Below are 27,558 nucleotides of genomic sequence, written 5' to 3'. Positions count from 1 at the left end.
AATTTCATGCTGAATTAACCTCCATGTGACACTCCCTAATTCTTACTCATATATCGTGTTATTCATCAGTATTTCCTGTAGAGACAAGTAGAAACACTGATGAATTTTTCCACTTTTTGACAACTAATAACAAAAGATTTAATGGAATTGAAAACACTGAAGTAATTCATCAAAGATGATTTTTTAAAAGGTACCATTTGATCTCAAATTTTCATGATACCCTTAATGCCCACTAGACAACTAAGAACTGTAATGCCGAGGCCCAGTGTGGTGGCCTAGCAGCTAAAGTCCTCGCTTTGCTCACTCCGGGATCCCATATAGGTGCTGGTTTGTGTCCCAGCAGCCCCACTTCCCATCCAGCTCCCTGCTTGTGGCCTGGGAGGGCAGTCAAGGACGGCCCAAAGCCTTGGGACCCTGCACCCGCAGGGGAGACCTAAAGGAAGCTTCTGACTCCAGGCTTCAGATCTACTCAGCTCTGGCCATTGCAGCTACTTGGGGAGTGAACCAGCAGACAGATTTTTTTCTCTGTCTCTCCTCTGTATATCTAACTTTCCAATAAAATAAACAAATCCTTAAGAAAAAAAATCTATAATGCCCTTATGGAATTTCTCTAGCTATAATGATCACTATGCTAGGATTTGAGTTTTTTCCCCATTTGTTCACAATTGAGATTTTATGGAGGTTGAGAATGAGTACACAGATATTTCAAATTGTATCCAGTGCTTAACATAAATGCCGAGAGTCTAAAAAGTCATGGGTTGTCATTCCTGAAAAGTTATTCCAGTGACTTTCCAGCCTTCGTGAAGAGGCTACCAAGTACCTGTATCTGCAAAAGTTGCTGTCGCGTGAATCCCACAAACTCACAATTGCATATGACATGCATGACATGAGCAAGTCTTCAGTCTTTCACAGCACATTCACAGAACAATTAGGAAACCTGGATTGCCACAAAGAAAGGTGTTACAGAGTGCATACGGTTGTGACAGCAACAAGGAGTGATATTCTATAGGAAGCAGCTCTACTAAACAGCATGGGAGAAGAAACTTAAAATATCCACAACAGATAAAATGCACAATTTTGACTCCAAATTGCCATTTAGTATGCATTATGTTGTAGAATATAAAAACCACCCCATCTATGGAATTTGAAGCTGACACACAGGCAGTAGAGACTCCCCTAATTCAATATCTTGCTATTCTCTGCTTCTACCATAATATAAACAAGCAAATGATTTCACCTCTTTAAAAAAAATTATTTATACTTAAAAATGTAATAAGGTGTGACTTTCCTCCTTCTTTAAAAATGTTTCTAATGGGCCCAGAACGATAACCTAGCAGCTAGAGTCCTCACCTTGCACACACCACCATCCCATACGGACACCAGTTTTAATCCTGGCACCCCCTCCAGCTCCCTGCTTGTGGCCTGGGAAAAGCAGTCCAGGATGGCCTAAAGCCTTGGGACCCTACACCAGTGTGGGAGACCTGGAAGAGGGTCTTGGCTCCTGGCTTCAAATTGGCTCAGCTCTGGCCATTGCGGCCACTTGGGAAGTAAATCAGCGGATGGAAGATCTTCCTCTCTGTCTCTTCTCTCTATATATCTGACTTTGCAATAAAAATAAATAAATCTTTTTTTATTTTTTAATTGTTTTTAATGTTAAAAGAGGAAAAATAATTGAAATGTCAATGTAGAAATCACAGGATGTGGTTCAGAACTTGCATTCTTTTTTTTTCCTCTTTTAACAAAAATGAATAAATCTTAAAAAAGTGTTTCTAGAGCTGCTAAAAACTTGCATTTACAAAATAGTTGATAAAAACATTGATTGTAGAAGAAGGGGGCCTGGCACAGTAGCTTAGGAGCTAAATCCTTGGCTTACAACTCCCAGGATCCAATATGACCAGTTTGTGTCATCCAGCTCCCTGCTTCTGGCCTGGGAAAGCATTTGAGGACTGCCCAAAGTCTTGGGACCCTGTGCCCACATAGGAGACCCGGAAGCAGCTGCCCTAGGATAGGCTCAGTTCTGGCTATTGCAGTTCACATTGTCCACTTGTGAACCAGTGGACAGTAGATCTTCCTCGCTGTATCTCCTTTTCTCTGGATATCTGCCTTTCCAATAAGATAAGATAAAAGAATAAAATTAATCTTTTTTAAAAAGGCTGGGGGAGAAGGGACCACTGATAAGATATGATGTATAGTTTTACTCAAACTTGGCTTCTTTCTCCTCTGCTTTGCCAGAGACTTGACTCCCCTCGTTTTCAGCATCTCCATTTTCCACAGGAAGGTTTTCTTTAGTTTCTTGGTTGGGCACCTCAGCCATTTCCCTCTTCCTCCTCTCTTTCCCTTGCTTGCTTACTTGCACCTTCTTTTCTAATGACTTCTTGCTGGTTGCCTTCTTGGGCTTCACGTCCACCGTTGCAGCAGCCGGCTCAGCCAACAACCTGGCCCATCTGCTCTTGGCCTCTTCCTTGGCCAGTCCCTGAGGCAGAGCCAGCCTTCCTCTTGGGCATCACAGCAGGAAGTACCTGTGCTAGAATTTGAATCGTAACACATTCAGATTGGCATGACCAACATCAGATATCTACTTCAGTCTTCTCTGCTGCTGTGTTTCCTTCCAGGCTCTCACGTTTCGGATTGGAAACCACCCAGGTGTCCTGAATCCTAGTCCAGCTGTAGAGGTGGTACAGGTGATCTTCATATGTGCCCACCCCGCCAGCATGTCTGTCGCCCCAGTATACAAGGTGCCAGCAGGAGCCCAGCCATGTCCTCTGCCACAGCACAACAAACAGCTGGTAAGTACAGAGTGAATCCCACTCACCTGCCACCATTCCTTCAGGGAAAAGGGGGCCTCAGTGTAGCTTTTGTTTTATTGAAGATAAGAGAACTGTTTTCTTTGTTACTGATTTTCTAATAGTGTCTGAGAAAAGGCGAATAAGCTAGAACTGGCTGCACTTAATGGCATGATTCTGCCTACTGCTTTTGGTTGTGGAAGTGGATAGTTACAACTCTCTAAACAACTTTCAATGGGTTAGCTAATATCCTTCTCTACCAAATCATTTATTAATGTTATTACAAGTAAAAAAAAATTTTATCCCTACTTCAAACCTAAAATGAAAAACATTGGTTTTTCAGCACAATGGTTCAATAGCTAAATTCTCACCTTGCAAGCGTCAGGATCCCATATGGGCACTGGTTCATGTCCTGGATGTTCCACTTCCCATCCAGCTCCCTGCTTGTGGGCTGCAAAAGCAGTAGAGGATGGCCCAAAGCCTTGGGACCCTGCACCCAAGTGGGACATCTGAGGAAACTCCTGGCTCCTGGCTTTGGATCAGCTCAGCTCTGGCCATTGCAACAATTTGAGGAGTAAACCAGCAAATGGAAGATCTTTCTCCCCTTCGTTTTATAAAATCTGATGTACAGTTCCAATGAAAATAAATAGATACCACCAACAACAGCAGCAAGGAAAAATGTTGATACTGCCAGCATAGTAGCACAACAGGGTAACCCTCTGCTGCATCGCTGGCATCCCAAGTCAGCAGTGGTTCAAGTCCCAGCAGCTCCACATCCAGTTCAGCTCCTTGCTGATGAGCTGGGAAAGCAGAAGAGGATGGCCCAGTGGCTTGTGCTCCGGCACCCATGTGGGAGACCTGGAGGAAGCTCCTGGATTCCAACTTGACACCAGCCCAGCTCTGGCCATTGTAGCCATTTGGGGAATGAAGCAGTGGATGAAAGGTTCTCTCTCTCTCTCTCTCTCTCCCTCTCTCTCTCTCTCTCTCTGCACTCTGACTTTTAAATAACTAAAAACTAAGTAAATAAATAAAAATTTTAAAAGCACACACACATTGATACCTACTAGATAAGGAACAAGTAATGAGGAATAAATAAAAATTATCTAACTTTACAAACAAGAACATCAGATTATAGGAAAAACAAAGTGAACTCTAATTCCGAATGTGGGAGAAGAGAAAGTTATTGGAGGACAAGCATTGTAGTGTAGAGGATTACAGGAATCATGATCCAGCTCCCTGCTAATATGCCTGGAAATCCAATGGAACATTGACCAGATGCTCAGGGTCCTGCAACCCATGGGGGAGACTTAGGTGGAGATCCAGACTCCTAAGCCAGTGCATGGAAAATGGATCTCTCTATATAACTACCTTTGAAGAAAATAAATGAGTCTAAAGAAAGAAAGGGAAGGAGGGAGGAAGGGAGGGAGTTATTGGACATAATAATGTGGAAAAACTAAATTGAAATCATACGGTGGCCAGGTGGCATGGCCTAGCGGCTAAAGTCCTCGCTTTGAACACCCTGGGATCCCATATGGGCGCCGGTTCTAATCCCGGCAGCTCCACTTCCCATCCAGCTCCCTGCTTGTGGCCTGGGAAAGCAGTCGAGGACGGCCCAAAGCCTTGGGACCCTGCACCCGCGTGGGAGACCCGGAAGAGGTTCCTGGTTCCCGGCTTCGGATCGGTGTGCACCGGCCATTGCGGCTCACTTGGGGAGTAAAACATCAGATGGAAGATCTTTCTCTCTGTCTCTCCTCCTCTCTGTATATCTGACTTTGTAATAAAATAAATAAATCTTTAAAAAAAAGAAGAAGAAGAAGAAGAAGAATCGGCACACATATGGGATCCCAGCAGCGTGCAAGGTGAGGACTTTAGCCTCTAGGCTACTGCAATGGACCTGAACCTAGCTTCTTTAGCTTCTGTTTTCAAAGTTCATTCATGTGGTAACATCCATCAATACTGCATTCTTTTATTAATTGAATAAAATGCCATTGTGTGACCGTACATTTTGTGTATTTGTTCATCAGTAGACGAATGTGTGTGTTTTTACACTTTTTAGCTATCAGAAATATTGCTGCCATGAACGTTCATCTACAAGCTCTTCCAATATGTTTTCATCTCTCCTTCTGTATTTGTAGACATAGAATTGCTGAGTCATATATGAACTCTCCATTTAACCTTTTATGAATTTACAGCTGTTTTGCAAAGTGGCTGTATCCTTTTACACTTCCACCAGCAGTGTATGAGGGTTCCAGTTTCCCTAGATGCTTTTTAACCATGATTGCTCATTTTGGTTATAGCCTCCCTGCTAGGTGTGAAGTGGTGTGTCACTGTGGTTTTGCATTTCCGAATAACTAAATACGTTGCATATCTTTTCATTTGTTTAATGTTCATATATATATATATATATATATATATTTATATGATCCTCAGAGAAATGTCTCTTCAAATATTTGGTCAATTTTTATTAAGTTATTTGTCTTTTTATTGGGTCTCAAGAGTTCTCCATTTCATATATTTTTGAGATAATCATAAATCTTTCTGATTTCTGAAATAATGTTTCTTACATTTGACAATCTTTCAGTTTTTTCCTTTTTTTTTTTTTTGGTCTTTCACTTTTCTGATGGCATCTTTTGAAGCGCGAAAGTTTTAGGGTTTGGCTTTTTTTTTTTTTTTTTGAAAGATAGTGTCACAGAGAAGAGGGAAGACACAGAGAAAGAGATCTGGTTTTTTTTAATTACTTATTTTTATTGGAAAGTCATATTTACAGAAAGAGGCAAATACAAAGATCTTCCATCTGCTAATTCACTCCCCATGTGCCACAACAGCCAGAGTTGAGCCAATCTGAAGCCAGGAGCTTCTTCTGGGTCTTCCACACAGGTGCAGGGTCCCAAGGCTTTGGGCTGTCCTCCGCTGCTGTCCCTGGCCATAGCAGGGAGCTGGATGCGGAGTGGAACAGCAGAAACATAAACTGACGCCCACATGGAATCCCAGCACTAGCAAGGTGAGAATTTAGCCATTGGGCTATCATGCCACGCCTTGTACCATAGTTTCTTTATCCATTCCTCTTTCAATAGGACATCAGGATTGTTTCCATGAGTCAATTACTGGTTTTTAAATTTCTTTTCCTTATTTCTTGTTTTAATGCAGATTCCTGTATCAAGCCTGAGAGACACTGTCCTAGAACTAACAGTGTTTGATCAACATAGGAGAAAGTTTGATAACTTCAGTTCACTAATAGTAGAGTGGAAATCCTCCAACGAAACACTAGCCCACTTCGAAGATTATAATGCAGTGGAGATGGTAGCAAAGGATGATGGCAGTGGACAGACCCGGTTACACGGTTTGTGCAAACTAATGAATCTTTTTGAATATTGCACCTGTTAAGTGATTCTATACTGGATATTTCCTTATGGGAAGGGATTTTATTTAAATTTTATCATCTATAATGTTTCATTTTATTTTTAATTATTTTCTCATATTTTAAAAAAGGTCTATTTTTATTGGAAATGCAGATTTACAGAGATGAGACACAGAAAGATCTTCTGTCCACTGGTTCAGTCCCCAAGTGGCTGCAAGGGCCAGAGCTGAGCTGATCCAAAGCCAGGAGCCAGGAGCTTCTTCCAGGTCCCCAACTGAGTGCAGGGTCCTAAGGCTTTGGGTCATCCTTGACTGCTTTTCCAGGCTGCAAGCAGGGAACTTTCTTCAGGGTGCACATTAGCAGGGAGCTGGAATTGAAAGCAGAGCTAGGGCTTGACCCCCAAGACCTCTGATGTGGAATGTGGCCATTCAAAGAAGCATCTTAATCACTATGTAATTGCCTATCCCTGTATTAGCCTGAAAATTGATTGCCTATTACTACTTCCCTGATATTGTGAAAAATATTATTTATTAATGAAATTTGCTAAATAGCTACTATATTTAAGGTCTTTTGCTAGGCATTGGTGAGAGTGGTGATGTGACAGACAGTCACTGGTTCTCATAGTCTTGTACTCTGGTTGGGAGACAACTCTTGTATTCTGGTTGTATTGGGTACTCAAGAACAAATATAGGATGCCTTCTGAACTTACAACAGGACTGCCCAACACAGTCCAAAACGAAGAAAGCTACTTCGAGAAAGTGACAATTTATACTAAAACCTGAGAAGGTAGCAGGAAGACAAAACAGCAGAGCAAGCTGAAGACCAGATGAGGTCCCAAAAGGGCAGCTAGCCCTCTGCGCAAGTGCTCCTCATGCCTCTGCTGTGCACGTGAGGCCTCGCTCACTGAAGCCAGTCGCCTGCCCAAACCTAGAGTCAAGGTAGGCAAGGCCGACAAAGGATGGGGTCTCCAGCCAGTATCATTCACTGTTGGCTACTAATACAACCATCTACCACAAACACATTCCTAAGGTGAAGAAAAAAGTGGTAAAAAGGATAATTGTAGGCTCCTGGCAGATGCATTTGGATGAATGGTCGAATCATTCAAAAGAATACGGAATTCTAAAGAACGAGAGATGAGATTTAAAACTGTTCCTCATCCACAATTAGCTTATAGTCAGAGCCACTCTAAAAACTTAGCTAAAGTGGGCAGGCTTTAGTGCAGCTGTTGGTTTGTTATTTGGGACTCATTTGAGACTCATATCACATCTAATTGCCTGGATTCAAGTCTTAGCTTTACTTCCAACACAACTTGCTGCTAATGTGTACACTGGGAGGCACCAAGTGATTGCTCAAGTACTTGGTTCCTTGCCATACCTATGGTGGCACTCAGATATTCACTCAGATGGAGTTCCAGGCTCCTGACTTCAACCTGGCCCAGTCCTAACTGTGACAGGCCTCTGGGGGAATAAATTTTTTTAAATTTGTTTATTTTTATTTGAAAGGCAGGGTTACAGAGAAAAGAGAGACAAACAGATCTTCCATCCACTGGTTCAACCCCCCAAAATGGCCACAATGGCTAGAGTTCAGCTGAAGCCAGGAGGCAGAAACTTCTTCTGGGTCCTAATGGGCTTTGGGCCATTATCTACTGCTTCCCAGGCCACAGGCAGGGAGGTGGAGCAGCTGGGACATGAACTGATGCCCTATAGGATGCCAGTGCCACAGATAGAAGCTTAGGCTACTACATCATAGCACCAGCCCCTGAGAGAGTAAATTCACAGACGGAAAATCTCTCTCTCTCTCTTTGTATTCTCTCCTCCTTCCCTTTCTGAATATCAAGTAAGTAAAATAAGTACATAAAACAAAATGCTTGTCCATCAGAACTCTGGAGCAGAATCCCTCTTCAACCTCTGTCTGTATCTCTTTGTCTCTGTTCCTATCTGTATCTCTCTCTTACTTTCTTAAAAAAAAATTATGGGTCCTGGTGCAATAACGTAGTGGCTAAATCCTCACCTTGTATCTACCAGTATCCCATATGGGCACCAGTTCATAGCCCAGCTGCTCCACTTCCCATCCAGCTCACTGCAAATTTACAGAGAAAAGGACAGACAGGAAGATCTTCCATCTGTTGATTTAATCCCCAAATGGCCACAACAGCCAGAGCTGAGCCAATCCAAGGCCAGAAGCCAGGAGCTTCTTCTGGGTCTCCAACACTGATGCAAAATCCCAAGGCCTTGGGCCATGCCTCTGCTGCTTTCTCAGGCCACAAGCAGGGAGCTGGATCAGAAGTGGAGTAGCCAGGATATGAACCAGCAGCCATATGAGATCCTGGCTCTTGAAGGTGGGAGTTTAGCCAGTTGATCCACAGCATCGGCCTATCTCTCTTTCAAATAAAATGAAAATAAATAAAGGAAAGAAGAATGACAGTACAGAACCAACAACCTAATACCAACACCAGTGGTATGATGCAGTTAGTGTAAAAAGTGGTAGTGAAGGGACTGGCACTAACATGGTCAGCATACCATGCTGGAGTGCTCACTCTAGTTCCAGCTGCTCAGCCTGTGATCCAACTTTGTGCTAATGCACCCTGGAAAAGCAACAGAGAATGGCCCAAGTACATGGGGTCCTGCCACCTGAGTAGGGAACCAGGAGGGAGTCCCTGACTTCAGCCTCAGCCTGGCCCGGTCCTGGCTGTTGTGGTCTCGGGAAGTGAACCAGTGGATGGACGATGTCCATCTCTCTCTTTATCCATCTTCCTTACAAATAAATAAACATTTCATTTTTAAAGTGATGGAGAAGAGATGCCCCTTATATGCCCTAGCTGTCAGTCCCAAATATCTGTACTATTGCCTTCTAAACACTTTTTGGTTTTGTCCCTTCCTTTCCAGTGCCATCACTGCACTATCATGGTGGCTTTCTAATATCTTAGCATGTTGCTGTGCCTTTAATCCATCCTCTACATCCAGAGTGATCTGAAAATGCAAATCTCTCTCCTGAAAACTCACTTGGGGGTGGTGGCGGGGATGCTGTCTACTGAACCCCCATGATTTACCAAGTGCTGCACTAAGTACTTTGGGAGCTGGTGCTCTGACTCATCAAGTTAAGCTGCCACCTATAGTGCCAGAATACCATGTCCAAGAGCCAGATACACCAGTCACTGGTCTGTCTCCCTGCAATGAAAGATGGCATAAGTGCCCATGTCTGTATCCCTAAAAGGGAGACATGGAGGAGGCTCTTGGCTCCAGGTTTTAGGCTGCCCCCACCCCTTTTCTCTCTGTGTCTCTCTCTCTGCTTTTCAAATAAATTTTTAAAAAATTAAGATTTATTTATTTTTATTGCAAAGTCAGATATAGAGAGCAGGAGAGACAGGGAGGAAGATCTTTCGTCCGATGATTCACTCCCCAAGTGACTGCAACAGCTGGTGCCAAACCAATCCAAAGCCAGGAGCCAGGAACTTCCTCCAGGTCTCCCACGTGGGTGCAGGGTCCCAAGGCTTTGGGCCGTCCTCCACTGCTTTCCCAGGCCACAAGCAGGGAGCTGGATGGGGAAGTAGGGATGCCGGGATTAGAACCGGCACCTATATGGGATCCCAGGGCGTGTCCAAGGTGAGGACTTTAGCTGCTAGGCCACCGTGCCAGGCCCTAAATAAAAAATTTTAAAGAAAACTGGGGTCTCAGGATGGGGCGTCTCATGCCTGGATCCCAGACGCCAACCACCACTTGAATGTGGTGAGCTGTCCCTGGGCCTGCCTGGGCTCTGGGGGCTGCTCCCTTCGGAGTGAGTACACTGAGGGGGGAGGTCTCCGTGACTGGACAGGTCCAGGGCCCACCTGCCACCCTCATTGGGTGGTGAATGGAATTGGGGAGGGGCGCGACCTTGGGTCTGGGAGTTTAAACTTCCAGCAGCCCCCCGGCTGCTGGTGGGTCTCAGGACGGGCGTCTCATGGCTAGATCCCAGACGCCAGCCACCACGTGCACATGGTGAGCTGTCCCCGGGCCTGCCTGTACGCCATTTGGTGCCAGGTTCCGCCTGCCTGCCGCCCGGCCAGGCAGCTCTAGGCTTGTGGTTCTTTGAATCGCTGCTTAGGTAGCTCCAATTTGAACCCACTGAGCTTCTAGGAAGTGAGCCAATTGTAAAGATTCCCAATGACAGTAACTCTTCCTTTGAAAAACTTGTAATCACTGAACAATGCTGACCACCAAATACCAGTCCGTGCAAAAGCTATGGCTCGGGGCTTGTCCAGCAGAATCATATCCTGTTACCTGACATGATGAGGGATCAGGAGAAGGGTCACATTAAGCAGGGCCATAACATTAACTAGCACTTGAGAACCATATCTGGGGGTAGATTCTGTAAGAAGTGTGTGGGTCAAACCCTGTGGAAATTCTAGCCCCGCTGGTTAGCTCGAGGGTTGGGGTGGTGATGGACTAAGCTAGGTGTGATAAAGAAGCCTGACATCAATCACAGGTAAAGAAACCCACAACAGTCTGGACTGGTCAAGGCAGCAGCACCCAAATGTGCATCCTGAATAGGGTGTGGGGTGGGCTGGACTGCAACATTCACCAGCTCATGCAAGGCCAAATGGAAGGCCAGACTATGCCGGGCACTGGCCTAAACCCAATGGCATGTATGAGAACTGGGTCTGGGAGTGGATTAAGTGGAGGATCTTGGGAAACTCCCTTGGCGAGTCATAGCTCCCGCTGATGAACATGTGGTCCAGACCTGGGGGTCGGACAAGCTGTGCAAAGTAGCTCCAACAGCTGGGTAATGTGTCAATTGGTAATGGAACAGGGTAGGCTGGGCAGGATTGAGCAAAACCTTAGCCCACAAGCAAAACTAGAGACCAGGATGGAGCACAGGTCATACCGAGCTAGGCTCTTGCACCTACTGGTCTGCATGAGTCAAGAACCACAGTGCTAAGCCACAGTGTCTAATGCAGAGGTCGGGACAGGTGACGGGCTGTGCCAACCTGAGTCATAGAAACCACTGGCAGGCACATGATCTATGGCTGGGAACAGCCCCAGTTGGGGAGCTAAGGGGACAACCCTAGCTGGGTTGAGGCTCCCATCAAGGAGCACGGGGCTGGAATCAGGGCTGCGAGCTGATCAGGATATGGTTGTAGTCTCACTTAGCACAAATGTGGACTGGGATTGGATGCACCAAGCTGGGCCAGACTCCAACACCATCTGGTGTTCTGGATGTGGGACTGACTAGGCTAGGTCTCAACCCCTATTGAGCCATGTGTGAGCCATATGTGGGTATGGACGAGCCGTGGCTGGGCTGAAACATCCAACAGCAAGGACCAGATTGGGTTGAAGGCCAGTCAGGAAAAGCCACTGTTCCTGCTAGGACAGAAGGTGAACTGAGTAGGGCTGGCTCATGGACCCCCTGGTATGCACGAAATCTGGCATTGGGAAAGGTTCTGATAGAGGAGCCTGGGCAACTCCTCTGGCAGGACACAATCCCTGCAGCTAAGCGCAAGAAGCACGAAAGGAAACAGCCCAGAGCAGGCCATGGAAAGTTTCCCACTGGCATACATTTGGCATGGGTCGGGGGCAGACCAGGCTGAATCAGTTCACATCACCCACTGGCGAATCTGAGCACCAGAACAGTGTGAGTCAAGCCAGGTTCGGTCACAACAAAAACTAGTGCACAATACAGAATGCCAAGGTGAGGTTGCCTGTACTGGATGTGACCGCAGTGCCCAACCAGCACGCATGAGAACCAGGAAGGGAGGGGGCAGAGCCGGCAGGGGAATGAGGAGGGTGTTCACCCGCTGGACAGCCACTCCCACTGGAGAGTGTGGGCTGGGATGGGGGCAGACCAGACTGGGCAGGGCTGCAGCAACTGTGGGCCTCATGTGGACTAGATCAGGGAAAAGCCAGGCAGGGATGATTGTTCCTACTGGTGCAAACAAAATTAGAGTGGTTGAGGGTTGTTTAGGCTTTGCCACAGCATCAGCTGGCAGAAGCTGGCACTGGGGGCTAATTCTGTCAAGTTAAACCACAGAACTACCTGGAGAGTGCATAATCTAGGAGTGGGAGTGGCCTAGAAGGGAAATAGTGGACTCCTCCCTCTTGGGTTACCACTCCCACTGGAGAGCATGAAAACTAGGACAGGGGCTGGGGTGGCTAGACAGAGAGACACCCAACAACATCTGTGTGGGCTGCACAGTGGAGCTGGTTAGCTGGAAGAAAGCTTTAATACCCATTGACATTATGAGAGCCAAATGTGATGTGGGACAGACTGGACTAGTCTGCTACATATACTGGCAAACCAGGGTAGGGGGCAGGCCTGGTGGGTGGTATTGTGGGTCACTCCAGCTAGGCTGCAGCTCCCACTGGTCTATACAAGGGCCAAGTGTGTGCTGGGCAGAACCAGACTGGACTGCAACACCCACTGGTTCCAGTGGAAGACGACAGGGCTGGAAAAGAAGCGACCCAGCGATTGCAACCACCAGCTGATCAGGGCGGTGGACTGTGCCGGACCCTGTACCTGCTAGTACATTACAAGAATCTGGTCTGAGAACACCTCAGACAAAGTTTCTTTGGGGATCTCCCCAGTCGAAATGCTGGACTCAGAACCCTAACCAAGAAGAGACAGAAGACAGAACAGGTCAATCAACCATTTCAGCTATATGTTGGCAGCGAAATATGGGGCTAACGGAGACTTTATGATGGTCTATGTCAATCAGTGGATTCTTCAAAGACCTCATCATGCTTGGAGTGGCATGATTGGCAGTGATTCACAATTGGTGAACCATCAAAACCACTGGAGCAAGAACTTCGGAGCATGCACTACATCCGGGACCTGGGGAGGGTGGGAAATTGGGTGGGCCTTCTCCCTTAATACCCCCCTTAAAACATGAAGGAAACAATATAGAAATAATAGTCTTACCCACTTTCCTATAGCCCTCGAACCTTTTTTTTTTTTTTACCATAATGAACTATATAAAGATTGCCAAAAATATAATAAAATAAAATCTAATCTATTGCAAAAAAAACCAAGTTATTTACATTTTTATGTAATATGCTTAACTATGGTGAGAAATTAGAATTATTAGATTTACTCAATTACTAACATGTATTTGTTATTACAGCAAGCAGTTTTAGAACCATAAAATCAGCAGTGATTAGATGACGCAGCAAGCTCTCTTATAGCAAAACTCATACCCTTAACCACTGGCTATTCTGCCATATTGCCTTCAGGAATTTCCTGGGTCTTTCAAGATAAAATCCATCTGCTGTAGCTTAACCTATTGACTCCTGCTCCTTTGATTCCATTTCTTATTACTGCCCACACATACATTACATTTTTTATATATATATATTCATTTATTCATTAATTACATTGTATTATATGACACAATTTCATAGGTACTGGGATTCCCCCCACCCCCTTCACCCCAAACCCCTCCCCCATGGTGAATTCCTTCACCTTAATGCATAACCACAGCTCAAGTTCCGTTGAGATTCCCTAATTAAAAGTTCACACCATACAGAGTCCAGCATCCCACTTGTCCAGTTCAAGTTTAACGGCCTCTTAGGGAGGCCCTCTCAGGTTTGAAGGCAGAGCCAGCAGAGCGTCACCTCGATCAATTAGAAGCTATACATTACATTTTTCCCACACTCCAGACCATGAGATTCTTGACCATGACAAGTCTTGTCATGCCTCTCGCTTTGCATATTTTGTGTTTTCTCTTTCCTTTTTTCTTTCTTTAATTTAAATTTATCTCTTTTTAGATGTTTGTTACGTGGATGAGAGGATTATAGACCATGCAGGTCTCTGGGTGTGATGGGAAAGGATGGAGAGAACGTGGATGAGGAAAAAGACCCCACCCTCCCTCCTGTGACAGCAGGGTGGCCGTGAGGGGCATGGAGGGGATGTGCCACGCCTTGCTGCCACAGGACAAAGATGGTGTCCTGAGGTTGTTTTGGTTGTTCTGAGATGGTGTTATCTTTGTTGTGTCAGTGTGAGATACCACTTACCATACTCGCCGCCTGTATGTCTGTTTTGGTATGTCCATTGCCTTAGATCTTGTGGAGAATTTGGCCCGTAGTGTTGTTCAACCTGCTATTCTTTCCATCTTTTGGTGAGGCACTCAAGGACCTCTGTTGAATCAGGGAGGCCAACAGGCCTGTCTTTTATGGGCATTGTGGTGTATTCTCTTTTGCTTACATCAAATCAGCAATAGAGATGGCCCAGGCCCACAAAATGTGCTCTGAAGCCAGACCAGACTTGCGTGTGATGTTCCCTGAGGGATCACATTGGAGTGGAGCCACTGCGTCAACCTCTGAGAGACCCAGGCTCACGTGCACGGGGCAACCCTGTGTGTTTACTTTTCTCTCTTTTTATTTATTCTTATCAGGCCAATCAGATTTTTTATACAGATTTATTTATTTTATTTTTGGAAAGTCAGATTTTTTTTTTTTTACCAGAGAAAACGAAAGACAGAAAGATCTTTTATCTGCTGATTTATTCCCCAAGTGGCCACAACAGCCGGCGTTGAGCTAAACCCAGGAGCAAGGAGTTGCTTTCTGTTTTCCCACGCTGGTGCAGGGTCCCAAGTCTTTGAGACATCTTTGACTTGCTTTCCCAGGCCACAAGCAGGGAGCTGGATGGGACATGAAGCATCAGGGACATCAGTTAGCACCCATATGGGATACTGGCGCATGCAAGGTAAGAACTTTAGCCACTAGGCTATCGCGCTGGGCCCATGTTCCCTTTTCTTACAACACGCTTTTCTTACATCTGCACTGGGGTGGGATCTTCCTCTTGGGAATGCAGTAGTTTTCTGTCTTCCTATATGTCTGGTCTAACGTAAATATTGCTTTTGTATTCTCTTATGGAATGTAGCTATGTGCTATGCACATACTTCTTTTGTTTTTCTTTCAAAGATTCATCCATTTTTATTGGAAAGGCAGATTTACAGAGAGAAGACAAAGCAAAAGATCTTCTGTCTGCTGGATCACTCCCCCAAATGGCCATGATGGCCAGAGCTGAGGTGATCTGAAGCCAGGAGCCTCTTCTATGTCTCCTATGGGAGTACAGGGTCCCAAGGCTTTGGGCCATCCTCTACTTCTTTCCCAGGCCACAAGCAGGGAGCCAGGTGGGAAGCAGGGCAGCTGGCACATGAGCCAGCACCCATATGGGATGCTGGTGCTTGTAAGCGTAGGGTTAGCAAATTGAGCCATTGCACTTGCTTCTACTTCTTTTGTTTGAAAGATTTTCTTGTTTGTTTGTTTGAAAGATGGAGTGACAGAAAAAGAGTGTGTTAGAGAAAGAGAGACATCTTCTATTCACTGGTTCATTCCTCGAGTGGCTGCAATAGTCAGATCTTTCATTGTTTTCCCAGACACATTAGCAGGAAGCTGCATTGGAAGATGAACAGCTGGGACTTGAGTTGGCATTCTGAGATGGGATGTCAATGCCACTGCTGGTTGTCCAACCTGCTACACCACAACTAACCCCTGTGCATTCCTCTGTAAAAGAACTTATCACACTCTATTACCTTTTCAATTGTCCTTCCCTAAACTATGGACTTCTGTTGCTTTTAAATTCTTTCTTATCTGTTTTTTATTTTATTTTACTTTATTTCATTTTATTTTACTTATATTGAGAGGCAGAGAGATGAAGAGAAGTCTTCCATTTACTGGTTCACTGCACGAGCACGCACAACAGCCCAATCCTGGCCAGGGAAGGACAGGGGCTCCAGAGCTCCATCTGATCTCCTGCGTGAGCAGGAGGAGCTCTAGTACTCGAGCCTTCATCTGCTGCTTCCAGAACGACGTTGTCAGGAAGCTGGAATCAGAAACAGAGCAAGGACTCAAACAAGGCTACCTAATACAGGATGCTAACGTTCCAAGCAGTATCTGTTTCTCTTTTCTTTTTTTTTTTAAGATTTATTTATTTTTATTGGAAAGCCAGACATACAGAGAGGAGGAGAGATAGAGAGGAAGATCTTCTGTCCGATGATTCATTCTGCAAGTGGCCACAATGGCCGGAGCTATGCCGATTTGAAGTCAGGAGACTGGATCTTCTTACAGGTCTGCCACGCAGGTGCAGGGTCCCAATGCATTGGGCCATCCTCTGCTGCTTTCCCAGGCCACAGGCAGGGAGCTGGATGGGAAGCTGAGCTGCCAGGATTAGAACCAGTTCCCACGTGGGATCACGGTGTGTTCAAGGCAAGGACTTTAGCCAGTAATCTACCGTGCCAGGCCCCTCTTCTTCATTTTCATTTGGGCAAGATTGGGAGAAAATTTGGTGTTCTGGAGGTTCTTTTATAATCTACATATTATTGTTTCTCACTGGGTATTTTCTGCATATTTTCAGGCCACCAGCTCCTTAAAGTACATCAATTAAAAGGAACTGTGCTCATTGGAGTCAACTTTGTGGGCTACTCAGCAAAGAAAAGCCCCAAGGTAAGTGGAGATTATGAAATAAGATGCATAAATTAGGGGTGGGCATTAAAGTGGTGGGGGGCTATACCGCCTCTCTAGATGCCAGTCTCCTGTATGTGCCTATACCTCCGTTCCTGATCCAGCTTCCTGCCAGTGCACCTGGGAGGAGGCAGCTGAGGGCCCAAGTCCTGGGCTTCCTGCCTCTCTAAGGGGAAATCCGGGTGGAATTCTGGGCTCTTGACCTTATCCGGCCCAGCCCTGGTGCGTTCAGACATTTGGACAGTGAACCAGTGAGTCTCTCTCTCTCTCTCTTTGCCCCTTTCTGTCAGTTCTCTCTTTTTGCCTACCACCAGCCCTCTCTGTCACTCACCCTTTCAGATTAAACAATTTCAGTATAAGACTTTCCATTATTTTATTTACTTGAAAGGCAGAGTGACAAAAAAAAAAAAGAAAGAAAGAGGCGAAGGGTGGGGAAAGTCAGAAAGCGAGATCTTGCATCCTGCATTTCACTTTCCAAATGGGCACAACAGCCAGAGCTGGGCTAGCCAAAGCCGAGAGCCAGGTCTCCCATACTGAGCCTATCCCATCGCTCTCACCAAGCACACAGCAGGGAGCTGGGTCAGGAGTGGAGCAGCCAGGATTAGAACAGATGCACATGTGGGACAACAGCATTGCAGATGGCAGCTTACCCTGTTATGCTACAACATTGGCCCCAAAGCTTTTCTTTAAAATCTGAAAATTATGTACTTCTGTGATTCTCTTTTCTTTCTTTTTAAATTTATTTTATTTTTTATCATATTTACATAGTTGAGAAAGATTCATGCCCATGTGGACCACTGATTAGGGTGAGAAGGGTCGAGGATTAGGGGTCTTTGTTTTTCTTCTTCCTGTAACTGGAGGAATGGGCAGGGGAGAAAGTAAGAAGCTGCACCAGCATCCTAACCGCATCAGTACCCGGGGATGGGAAATGACCACCCGATGCCATCCCAGGGTCCCCAGTGCAGAGCTGTTTTGAGGGTTCTGCTCGAGTGCTTTCAATAATTCTGAAATACTGTTGATTTCATTGCTCCAAGGATGAGGAAATCCTCCCAAGGCCCTTTGACTGACATAGTCCACCTTAAGAGTCTCCATTCACCCAGATATTAGCTGAAAACGTTTGGCTGGGGTAGTTTTCCAATTTGTTCTGCCCTTCATCCTCTGCTATGGTGTTAGATGTTTTCTGCAGGCCCCAATGGATGCCATACCCCCATGTGCGTCTGGGTATGCTGCCCACTGCTATGTCTTAGCCATTGAGGAGGCCCAGTTCTGACACATGCACTCCACAGTCAATCCACACATCCTACAATTCTCCCCTGATTGGAGTCCTGAGTCCAACAGTTCAGTTGGGGGGATTTCCAAAGAAACCTTGTCAGAGGTGACCCCAGACCTGACTCGTGTGTGCTTGCCATTATAGGATGCAGCTCAGTCCATCATTCACATCAGCCTATGCAAAAAGGGGTGGTTTCAGCTGCTGGATCAAATCTGTCTCCAATCCCATCTCTTACACAAATCAATGGATGCTATGGCCCAGCCCAACCCTGCCCACCACAGCTTGGCCCTCACATACACCAGTGTGAGCTGCAGCCCAGCTGAAGTGGCCCCTAATAGCCCCCAGAAGCCTACCCCTAGCCCTGGTTCCTGTGCTTGCCAGTATATGCAGCAGACTGGTGCATTCTGTTCCATACTTCATTCAGCTCTCATACAGATCAGTGGGTGTTTAAGTCTGGTCAGTCCAGCCACCTCCGCTATCGAGCCCATACTCATGCCAGCAGGTATCATTGCCTGTATAGCCAGGCCCACCCCCAGCTCTGGTTCTCGTACTCACCAGTGGGAGTTACAGCCCATCAGAGAGGTGCCACAGTTTCCCTACTGGGCTCACTCTCAGTCCCGGATCTTGCATTCTGCAGGTGTTTCTGCAAATCTTGCACTCATCAGGTAATTCTGCAGTCTAGCTTGACAGGACTTGCCCCCAGTCCCAGCACTTACTAGCTGATGTTGTGACAAAACTCAACCTGCCTACACATATTCTGGCTCATACATGCACCAGTAGACACAGTAATTTAACCCAGCTTGGCTCTCTCCTAAACCTGTTCACATGCAGGCCAACAAGTGTTGTAGCTCTGCTTAGCCTGCTTTGCCCCCAGTCCCAGACCCCACACATTTCCAACAGGAGCAGTGATCCAACAAGGGAGCACCCACAGCTCCCAAGCAGGTCTCGCCCACCCCCATCCTGGGTCTGACATGTGCTGGTGGGTGCTGCAGCCAAGTCTGCTCCCAGCTCTAGCTCATGCTGGTGAGTACCAAATCCCGGGTCAGCCTGGATGGCCCCCAATCCCCACCCTAATGTGAACTGGCTGGTGTTGCAGCCCAACCCAGCCTGTCCTGCACCCCATCCTGAATCTCAGATCTGCCAAAGGGTATTATGAACTGACCCAGCCTGGCCTGCCCCCAGACCTCAGCCACACATCTTCTGGTGGGTACAATAATCTGACTTGGTCTGGGATGCCCCTTGCCTTGATTCTTATGTTCACCTTCAGGTACTGAGTCCTGACAAAGGAGTTCACCAAGCTCCTCTATCAGGTCTCTTCCTAGTGGCAGATCTCATGTACACCAGTGGGTCCTTGTGTCGGGAGCACTGCCCGTGTGCCCTAAGATGGTGCTGAGACCTCTCCTCCCCCCGGAGCTTGGCGGTACACAGGTTTCAGGAAGTGCCTTCTGATTGGCCCGTAGCTGCATGCTTGGTGTGTGTGCTACGCATGATCAGAGCTATGATTGGCGTGCCTGCCGCGTGCATCGGTGACCTTTAAGCTGATTGGACTAGGATTGTATTTAGCGGTGGGGGTTTCAGGAAGAAGCGGGACAGGACAGGAAGATGGAGACGGAGATGGACGGACTGAGACGGAGGACAGGGTACGACTGGGATGGACAGACGGACGGACAGAAGAAGACTAGGGGCGACGAGGAGTCTGGGAAATGAAGCAGAGAGAAACGGAAGACAAACGGGAGGAAAAGGGAGAAGTCGAGTCGACCGGCTGGGAAACGGACTGGTTGGAAAAATAAAGTTCCTCAAGAAACAGAGCCTGGAGTGTCGGGTGTATTCTTCTGCGGGACGGAAGACCCCGACATCCTTGGCCTAGGCTGACTTAGTCCACCTCCTGTCCTGCAAGGAAAAGGCCTTGCCAGACCAGCCCACACCCATTCTTGTTCTTATTGTTGGGTGCTACAGCCCAGTCACACCTGGTCCATGTCAAGACACAGCTCTCGTGTGGTTCAGCAGGTGCCACTCCTAGACCAGCCTATCCTACACCCACCCTGGCTCTCATGAGCACCAGTGGGTGCTGGAGTCTGGAACACCCCAGACCCAATGCACCTCCATGCTCAGAGATACTACAGTCATGTCTAGCCCATATTACTGCCCCCATTATGGCTCTTGTGCTCACCAGTGCAAACCACAACCCAGACATGGCATCCTCCTTAGCTCCCCAACCAAGCCTGTTGGCAGTCATATATTTTGTGTGTGCCAGTGGTTGCTCTGACTCAGCCTGGCATAACTCATCCCCCAACTTGCCCTTTACTATCAGATGCTACAGCCTGGCCTGACCCAGCCCACTCCCAGTCCTAACTCTCACTCATGGATACTGCAACCTAGCCCTACCCAGTCTGCCCCCATCCCAGACTCATGCAAACCTGTGTGATATCCTAGCCCAGCATGACCCACACTGCAGCCTGGCTGCTGCACATACCAGTGTGCTAAGCTTTGGCCCAGGCCCTGCCTGCCCACCCCATTTGCTGCCACACCAGAACCAACCCACACACTTGCCAGTAGGTGGAGCTGCCTTGCCCAGCCTGACCAACAACCAGGCCTGAATCACACGCTCACTAGTGGAAGCTATGCCCCATTAAGGGAGTTTGCCAGGTTCCCCACCAGCCCCACTCCCAAACCCAGATCTCACATGTGCCAGCGATTGTCAGGTGCCTATCAGGCATAGTCTGTCCCTTCTGTCTGGGCCTTTGTATGAGCTGGTGGATGTAGCAGCCCGGCCCACCCCACATCCTATTCTTGGGTGCACCTGCAGATGTTGCAGCCTGGACCAGCCCAGCCTGTACGCAATCCCAGCACTCATGAGTGTCCATGGTCATGCCTAGCTCAGCCGCTTTACTACCCTCAACTATTGAGCAAACCAGCAGAATTACAGTTCCACAGGGGTGAGCCCACATATCCCCCATAGAATATGCCCCCAGACCTGGTTCTCTCACATGCTGATTAGTGTCATGGCCCAGCCTAGCAATACCCATCCCCTGTTCCAGCCCTAACTTCAGTGTGCGCCAGTGGGTGGTGGTCAGTGGTAGCCCATGCTAACTGGTGCAGCTCAGGTCTCCTATGTGGGCAGATACATCAGTCTGACCCAGAAAGGTCCTCCAGTTTCCATACTCCAAACTGCTTGGTCTCAGCCCACTTGCTTACCTGCAAGTACAGTGGCCTTGTTGATGGAAGGCCCTAAGAAGTCATTCCTCACCTGCAACATACACCCTCCATGGTCCTCCCTCCCACAAATCCCCTTACCCCATTCCCTGAGCAATTGACAAGTTCCTGTGCTTGGGAGCGCATGGGTTCACCGGGCCAGTCTTCCAGTGGGGTGGGGTGCTGGCCTGGAGCTCTGACTGCCCACTAAGATCCCAAGCTGCTGGCATGTGTACTGGCCTGATACCCTACCCCTCCACCCAAGACCCAAGCACAAAGTTCCCCAAGCCCAGCGCACCATCACACCACACCGGCATGCTAACCTAGGATTCTCTCCTCCCCTCCCCCCCTGCCCAGGACCAAGCACATGGGAAATCCCCAGTCTCACTCCCCTGCTTGGGCGTGAGTCCCCAGGTCCCTACATGACCCTGCCAGTGCCATTCCCCAGGCCCCCATTTGCCCACCCATACTTTCACAACAGTAGATGCCCACACCAGCACAGAGTTCTCTTACCTTTGAAACTTGAATTAGTACTGGAATTTTCTCTTGCTGAACTGAGACATGGGAAATTGTATGGTTTTCTTGACATTTCTAGGAAATTTCCAACTTGCCCAGATCTGCAACTGTGGAACTGCTCCTGGTAGATGATGTAACTGTACTACCTAAGAATGCTACCATCTACAACCATCCTAATGTGAAGGTAGAGCTCTATGGGCTTGTTAAGGTTATCATACTGGAGGGAGAAATTGAGAGTATGAAATTAAGAATATCCTTAAAAGTTATACTTCAGTAGTCGTAATTTATATTGTGTCCATTGATCTTAATATTTTAACCCCAAATTCTTTTAGATAAGTAGAAGTTATTCTGTCCGGATTATGTATAAGCTGAAAGTAATAGAATGTTGCTCTCTGACTGCTCCATAGGAAACATTCACCCTTGTGGAAGGATCTGGTTATTTTTTAGTCAACAGCAGTGAGCAGGACATTGTCACCATCAACTATATGGAAGCAGAAAGTTCTGTCCAGGTAAGTTGTGGAAAGAGTCCCAAACTGATGGTCTCAGGCCAAGTTCATTCTGAGGGATGATTAAAAAAATCTCCTGGGGTTGACGTCAAGGCATAGTGGCAATAAACTACTAACTGCAACATACGGGTATCAGTTTGAGACCTCGCCGCTCTCCTCTCAGTCCATCTCCCTGCTCATGTGCCTGGGAAAGCAGCAGAGGATGGCTCAAGGGGTTGGGTCCCTGCACCACATGGGAGACCCAGAAGAAGCTCCAGGTTCCTGGTTTTAGCCTGGCCCAGCCCCAGCTGCTGTGGCCATTTCAGGAGTGAACCAGCAAATGGAAGCTTTCTTTTTATCTATAATTTTGCCCTTCAAATGAAACAGTAAATCTTTAGAAAAAAAAAAAGAAAAGCAAGAATTAAAAAAAAAAATCATTGTGTATCTAAAACATGTTATGAAAATAACATTTGCTTTTCTTAATTTCTTTGACTTAACATAGATTCTTCAACCAAAAAAAAATTTTTTTTTCTAAAGCCTGGTAAAATACTGGGCATGTTTTGCTCATAGATGAACTATAAACAGTATAGGAGACACCTAGTAAGATTTCCACTAAAATAAACTCAATTTTTTTTTAAGCTTTAAAGTACAAACCTGTAAAGATATTTAAATGTACTATTGATTTTATAACTTGAGTATATCATGTTTTCAGCCAGAACATGAAAACTAAACATATTAACCCACCTCTACAGACAGTATGCCAAAGAATTTTTTAGTTGACCTACCGTAATAAAAATAATACCTAAAAATAACATTTATATGCATGTCTTTCTAATAGCTAAAAAAAACTTTAACTATAGATTATTAAAAAAAACAAAAAAGAAGAAGAAGAAGAAGACAGGCAGGAGGGGCAGATGAAAGGTGTGAAAAATCATGCTATTCAGAGCTGTAGTGCCAAGAAGGCCGGGTGAACTATTGGTCGGGCCCCCAAGGCTGATGGTGGGTCATATACATGGGCTTGTTTTTCATCTTGAAATCCTCTCCCCACCTGTAATTATAAAACTGGATGTGTATGTTAGCTTCTGCTGGAAATCAATCAACATAAATTCTGCTCTGTCAGTTAATGTTTGTTAAGGTACATTGCTATGACCTGAAGCATCAGAATAAGGACACAGACTTTGAACCTTCCAGTGTTTCATCTCCAAGGAAGTGACATTGCCATCACTTCCACTTTGAGTGAAAACAGTTCTGATTTTGCTTGGACCATGTTTACTTGCCTGCTCAGCTGCTGTTGCCTTCCTTTTAGTTAATTCCAGTACATCCTGGATTTCTCACCTTGGAAGTCTATGATCTTTGCTTGGCCTCCTTGGGCCCAGCAACAGCTCACCTCAGAGTGTCAGACATACAGGAACTGGAGCTTGATCTCATTGATAAGGTGAGAGATGTTTGTGTTGTCTCAGGCATGAAGCAAGTTTTATTCTCACTGCCCAAATACACTCGATATGGTTTCCATTTTGCTACTCTGTGTGGATAGCAGGCCTTTTGGTCGTGTTCCTAGAAATACCTGTCCTTAAGAAATAACATTCCTGGGGCCCGGCACAGGGCCTAGTGGCTAAAGTCCTTACCTTAAACGTGCCAGGATCTCATATTGGTGCAGGTTCTAATCCCGGTGGCCCTGCTTCCCATCCAGCTTAGCTCCCTGCTTGTAGCCTGGGAAAGCAGTCCAGGATGGTCCAAAGCCTTGGGACCCTGCACCTGTGTGGGAGACCTGGAGGAAGTTCCTGGCTCCTGACTTCAGATTGGTGCAACACCGGCCGTTGTGGTCACTTGGGGAGTGAATCATTGGATGGAAGATCTTGCTCTCTGTCTTTCCTCCTCTCTGTATATCTGACTTTGCAATAAAATAAATAAATCTTTAGAAAAAAATAGTATTCCTGGGCCTGGCACAATGACTTAATGACTAAATCCTCACCCTGCATGCCTAGGATTCCATGTGGTTGCCAGTTCATATCCGAGCTGTTGCACTTCCCATCCAGCTGCTTGCTTGTGGCCTGGAAAAGCCGTGGAGGATGGGCCAGATCTTTAGGATCCTGCACCCTTGTGGGAGACCCAGAGGAAGCTCCTGGTTCCTGGCTTCGGGTTGGCTCAGCTCCGGCCATTGGGACCTTTTGGAGAGTGAGCCAGTGGACAGAGGATCTTTCTCTCTGTCTCTCCTTTTCTCTGTAAATCTACCTTTCCAATATAAATAAATACATCTTTTAAAAATGATGAAGAAATAGAAATAGAATGTGAAGGAAAAATTTAAACAATACACAGAGATCAGGTTTATGTGATCAAAGGCTGACCAGGAACATCATGAACAACAAAAACAAACAAACAAAAAAACTGTTGCCTTACAGAAGTTAGACAGCCCAGGGCAAATGGCATACCTCTACTAAACATGGAGTAAATAAAGTTTTCTTTTTAAACTACTAGGTTGAGATCAGCAAGACCGTATTAGTGACTGTGAGGGTTCTTGGCCCTTCCAGACGTCCATTTCAAAATAAATACTTCAAAAGCATGGAGCTTAAACTTCAGTTGGCTTCTGCCATTGTCACCCTGACGTAAGTATCATTTCAATCCTTCTTTCTCTTCATGCTTGGTATCACGAGCCTGGTAGCCTGATCAGTTGCTCTTAGACTATTTCAAATTTTCTCCTTTCCTTTTTCTGGATGTGGCAGAGTCGCAGTCAGGCAGAGAGAGATGGAGAATGGCCTTAGGCTGACTAGTTCTCTAAATGCCCCTCAGCCAAAGGAACCAAGAATAATTCAACTAGGTCTTCTGAAAGTGTGACAGACTGAATGACACCTGTAACCTGCATTGGCTTAAGGCTAGGATCAGGTGCAGACTGAACTTAAGAGCTCCAACATATGATATGATTGTCTTAATCAGATGTTAGCCCTGCCACTCCTTTCTTTCTGTGAAGCAGTAAATTTCAGTCTAAAACTGACTTTTCATTTTCTTTTTTTTTTTTTTAGTTTTTAAATTAAGAAACATTTTATTACTCATTCCTCTAGTATTGTTTTCAGTTTCATGTTTACACAAGCGCAGAACATAACTGAACTGCACCATTCCAACCCAACTGGTACCTGAGATCCTCTTTTCCCAGAAGAATATGGGTATGTGTTACATGCCTCTGTTAAATACATCCAGCAAACACAGTAAAAGCATAATTTTGAAACAAGTCTTCATATTGAAATTCTTGTGATGTCTGGGACTGCACAACTTGTTGCGTTGAAATTCCCTCATGTCCTGTTACAAGTGTTTCTGACATCAGTATCATGTATGAGACTTTTTTAAGAACTTCAACATTCTGTTTGTAAAATCAGCATTAGTCATTAGTATATTATTCCTCTAAGCAATAGCACAATTCAGCAAGTAATAATATCCACACTCTTATCTGTATTTCCACACATGAATCTGCTTGTCCTAACTTTTCATTTTCAACTCTACAAAATACTCACTTGAGATTCTCAGGTGTTTTCTTTGGGGATTAAAATCATGTGTACCATTAATATTTCTGCTTTAATATGTTCCAATGGGGGATACCAGTACCGTAAGCAGCAGCTTAAACCTGCTGTGCTACAACATTGGCCACTTTTTTTTTAAGATTTATGTACTTACTTATTTAAAAAACTGACTGACAGAGAAGAAAAAGAGAGACCAAGAGACAAACAGAGAGATTCTTCCACCCACTGGTTCACTACCAAGATGTCTGCCACAGCCAGCCTGGGCTAGGCTGCAGTGAGGAGCTCTGATACCGTCCAGATCTCCCATGTGGGTGGCAGGGGACCAAGTACTTGGTCGACATACAAAAGCAGGAAGCTGCTGCAGTGAAAGCAAAGCAGCTGGAGTTCTAGCTGGCACTGTGTTATCAAATAAAGAAATCCCTAGTGATGACTTCAACAGATGTGGCACAACAGAAACTCTAATATTTCTTTTTTTAATTTATCGTTGGATGATAACCCTTGAGGTTGCTTCAAGCCAGGGGATCATCAAAGATCTGATCAAAAGCGGAGGTGCTGAAACTGGCGCGGTGGCCTAGTGGCTGAAGTCCTCGCCTTGCACACGCCAGGATCCCATATGGCCGCCGGTTCTGATCCCAGCAGTCCTGCTTCCCATCCAGCTTAGCTCCCTGCTTGTGGCTTGGGAAAGCAGTCGAGAACGGCCCAAAACCTTGGGACCCTGCACCCATGTGGGAGACCTGGAGGAAGTTCCTGACTCCTGGTTTCGGATCGACATAGTACCGGCAGTTGCAATCACTCACTTGGGGGAGTGAATCATCGGATGGAAGATCTGTTTCTCTGTCTCTTCTCCTCTCTGTATATCTGACTTTGCAATGAAAATAAAATAAATCTTTAAAAAAAAAAAGTGGAGGTGCTGGGGCCCAGCATCATGGCGCAATGGCTAAATTCTCACCTTGCAAATGCTGGGATCCTTTATAGGTGCCATTTGTTATCCCAGCTGCTCCACTTCCCATCCAGCTCCCTGCCTGTGGCCTGGGAAAGCAGCCAAGGATGGTGCAAAGCTTTGGGACCCTGCACCGACATGGGAGACCTGGAAGAAGCTCCTGACTTTGAATTGGCTCAGCTCCGCCTATTGCAATCCCTTGGGGGAGTGAACCAGCGGATGGGAGATCTTTCTGTCTGTCCTTCTCTCTGTAAATCTAATCTGCCTTTCCAATAAAAATAAATCTTGGAAAAAAAAAAGATGTGGAGGTGGAGTACGGGCGTTCTCTCTACAAATGGGGAAATAAGGGATTCCAAGACATTTAGTATTCACAGGTTGCGTGTTTACGTTGCTCTTTTTCCTTCAGAGCTTTAAAACAATTTTTTGCCCCTCAAGAGCTTCCTGCCATTACCGTGAAATCTGTCTTGGCGCTCTCTTCTCTCTGAAAGTGTACAAGTCTTTTCTTGCAGTTCCGCCTATCCCGAATTAAACCTATGAACCTATACACACACGGATCTTTGCAGGCTAATGGAGGAACAGGACGAATACTCTGAAAACTACATCCTTCGAGCTGTCACTGTTGGACAAACCACACTTGTAGCTATTGCCAGAGACAAGGTGGGGAGAAAATTCACATCGGCTCCCCGGCAAATTGAAGTAAGGAAATGATCTCATCCAAAATGTATGCCTCATCATATTTAACACTGTGTATTTTTTCTGTTGAGTTTGCACAAGTTGAGAATCATTTGACCAAAAAAAAGCGTGTATTTTATATACATATTTATTTTATAGATATATATATTTATATTTAATTTTTTGGGTCTCTGGTTTTCTGTAAAAAGTAATACATTGCTTGTAGAAATTTTGGCAAGCATTTAGGATGTTTAAAGGTGTAGCATAAAAGTCACCTGTAATTCTACCACTTAGAGGCAAACATCATTAAGATTTCCTTTAAGGCTGCTGTTCAGGCTGAGCTGCTGCTGGAGATGCTGACAGCCCATATCTGAGAATGTCAGAGTCCCAACTGCTC

At 45.9% G+C, this 27,558-nt stretch overlaps 1 protein-coding gene across 1 annotated transcript in view; it reads left to right on the top strand.

The window, feature by feature from the left end:
• Positions 1 to 27,558, top strand: part of NUP210L (nucleoporin 210 like) — a 124,618-nt gene that overhangs the window by 63,974 nt on the left and 33,086 nt on the right. Inside the window, exons 16-23 of the mRNA XM_058660302.1 lie at positions 2,613 to 2,786; positions 5,931 to 6,123; positions 16,471 to 16,559; positions 21,635 to 21,739; positions 21,963 to 22,064; positions 23,347 to 23,475; positions 24,516 to 24,643; positions 27,053 to 27,185. Coding sequence (XP_058516285.1) covers positions 2,613 to 2,786; positions 5,931 to 6,123; positions 16,471 to 16,559; positions 21,635 to 21,739; positions 21,963 to 22,064; positions 23,347 to 23,475; positions 24,516 to 24,643; positions 27,053 to 27,185 — 1,053 coding nt within the window. The remainder of the gene's footprint in view (positions 1 to 2,612; positions 2,787 to 5,930; positions 6,124 to 16,470; positions 16,560 to 21,634; positions 21,740 to 21,962; positions 22,065 to 23,346; positions 23,476 to 24,515; positions 24,644 to 27,052; positions 27,186 to 27,558) is intronic.

The sequence above is a fragment of the Ochotona princeps genome, chromosome 2 (genome assembly GCF_030435755.1).
Source record: "Ochotona princeps isolate mOchPri1 chromosome 2, mOchPri1.hap1, whole genome shotgun sequence".
In the NCBI taxonomy this organism is placed as follows: domain Eukaryota; kingdom Metazoa; phylum Chordata; class Mammalia; order Lagomorpha; family Ochotonidae; genus Ochotona; species Ochotona princeps.
Note: the sequence above shows the minus strand (reverse complement) of the source record. Positions and strands in the feature narration are given on the sequence as shown.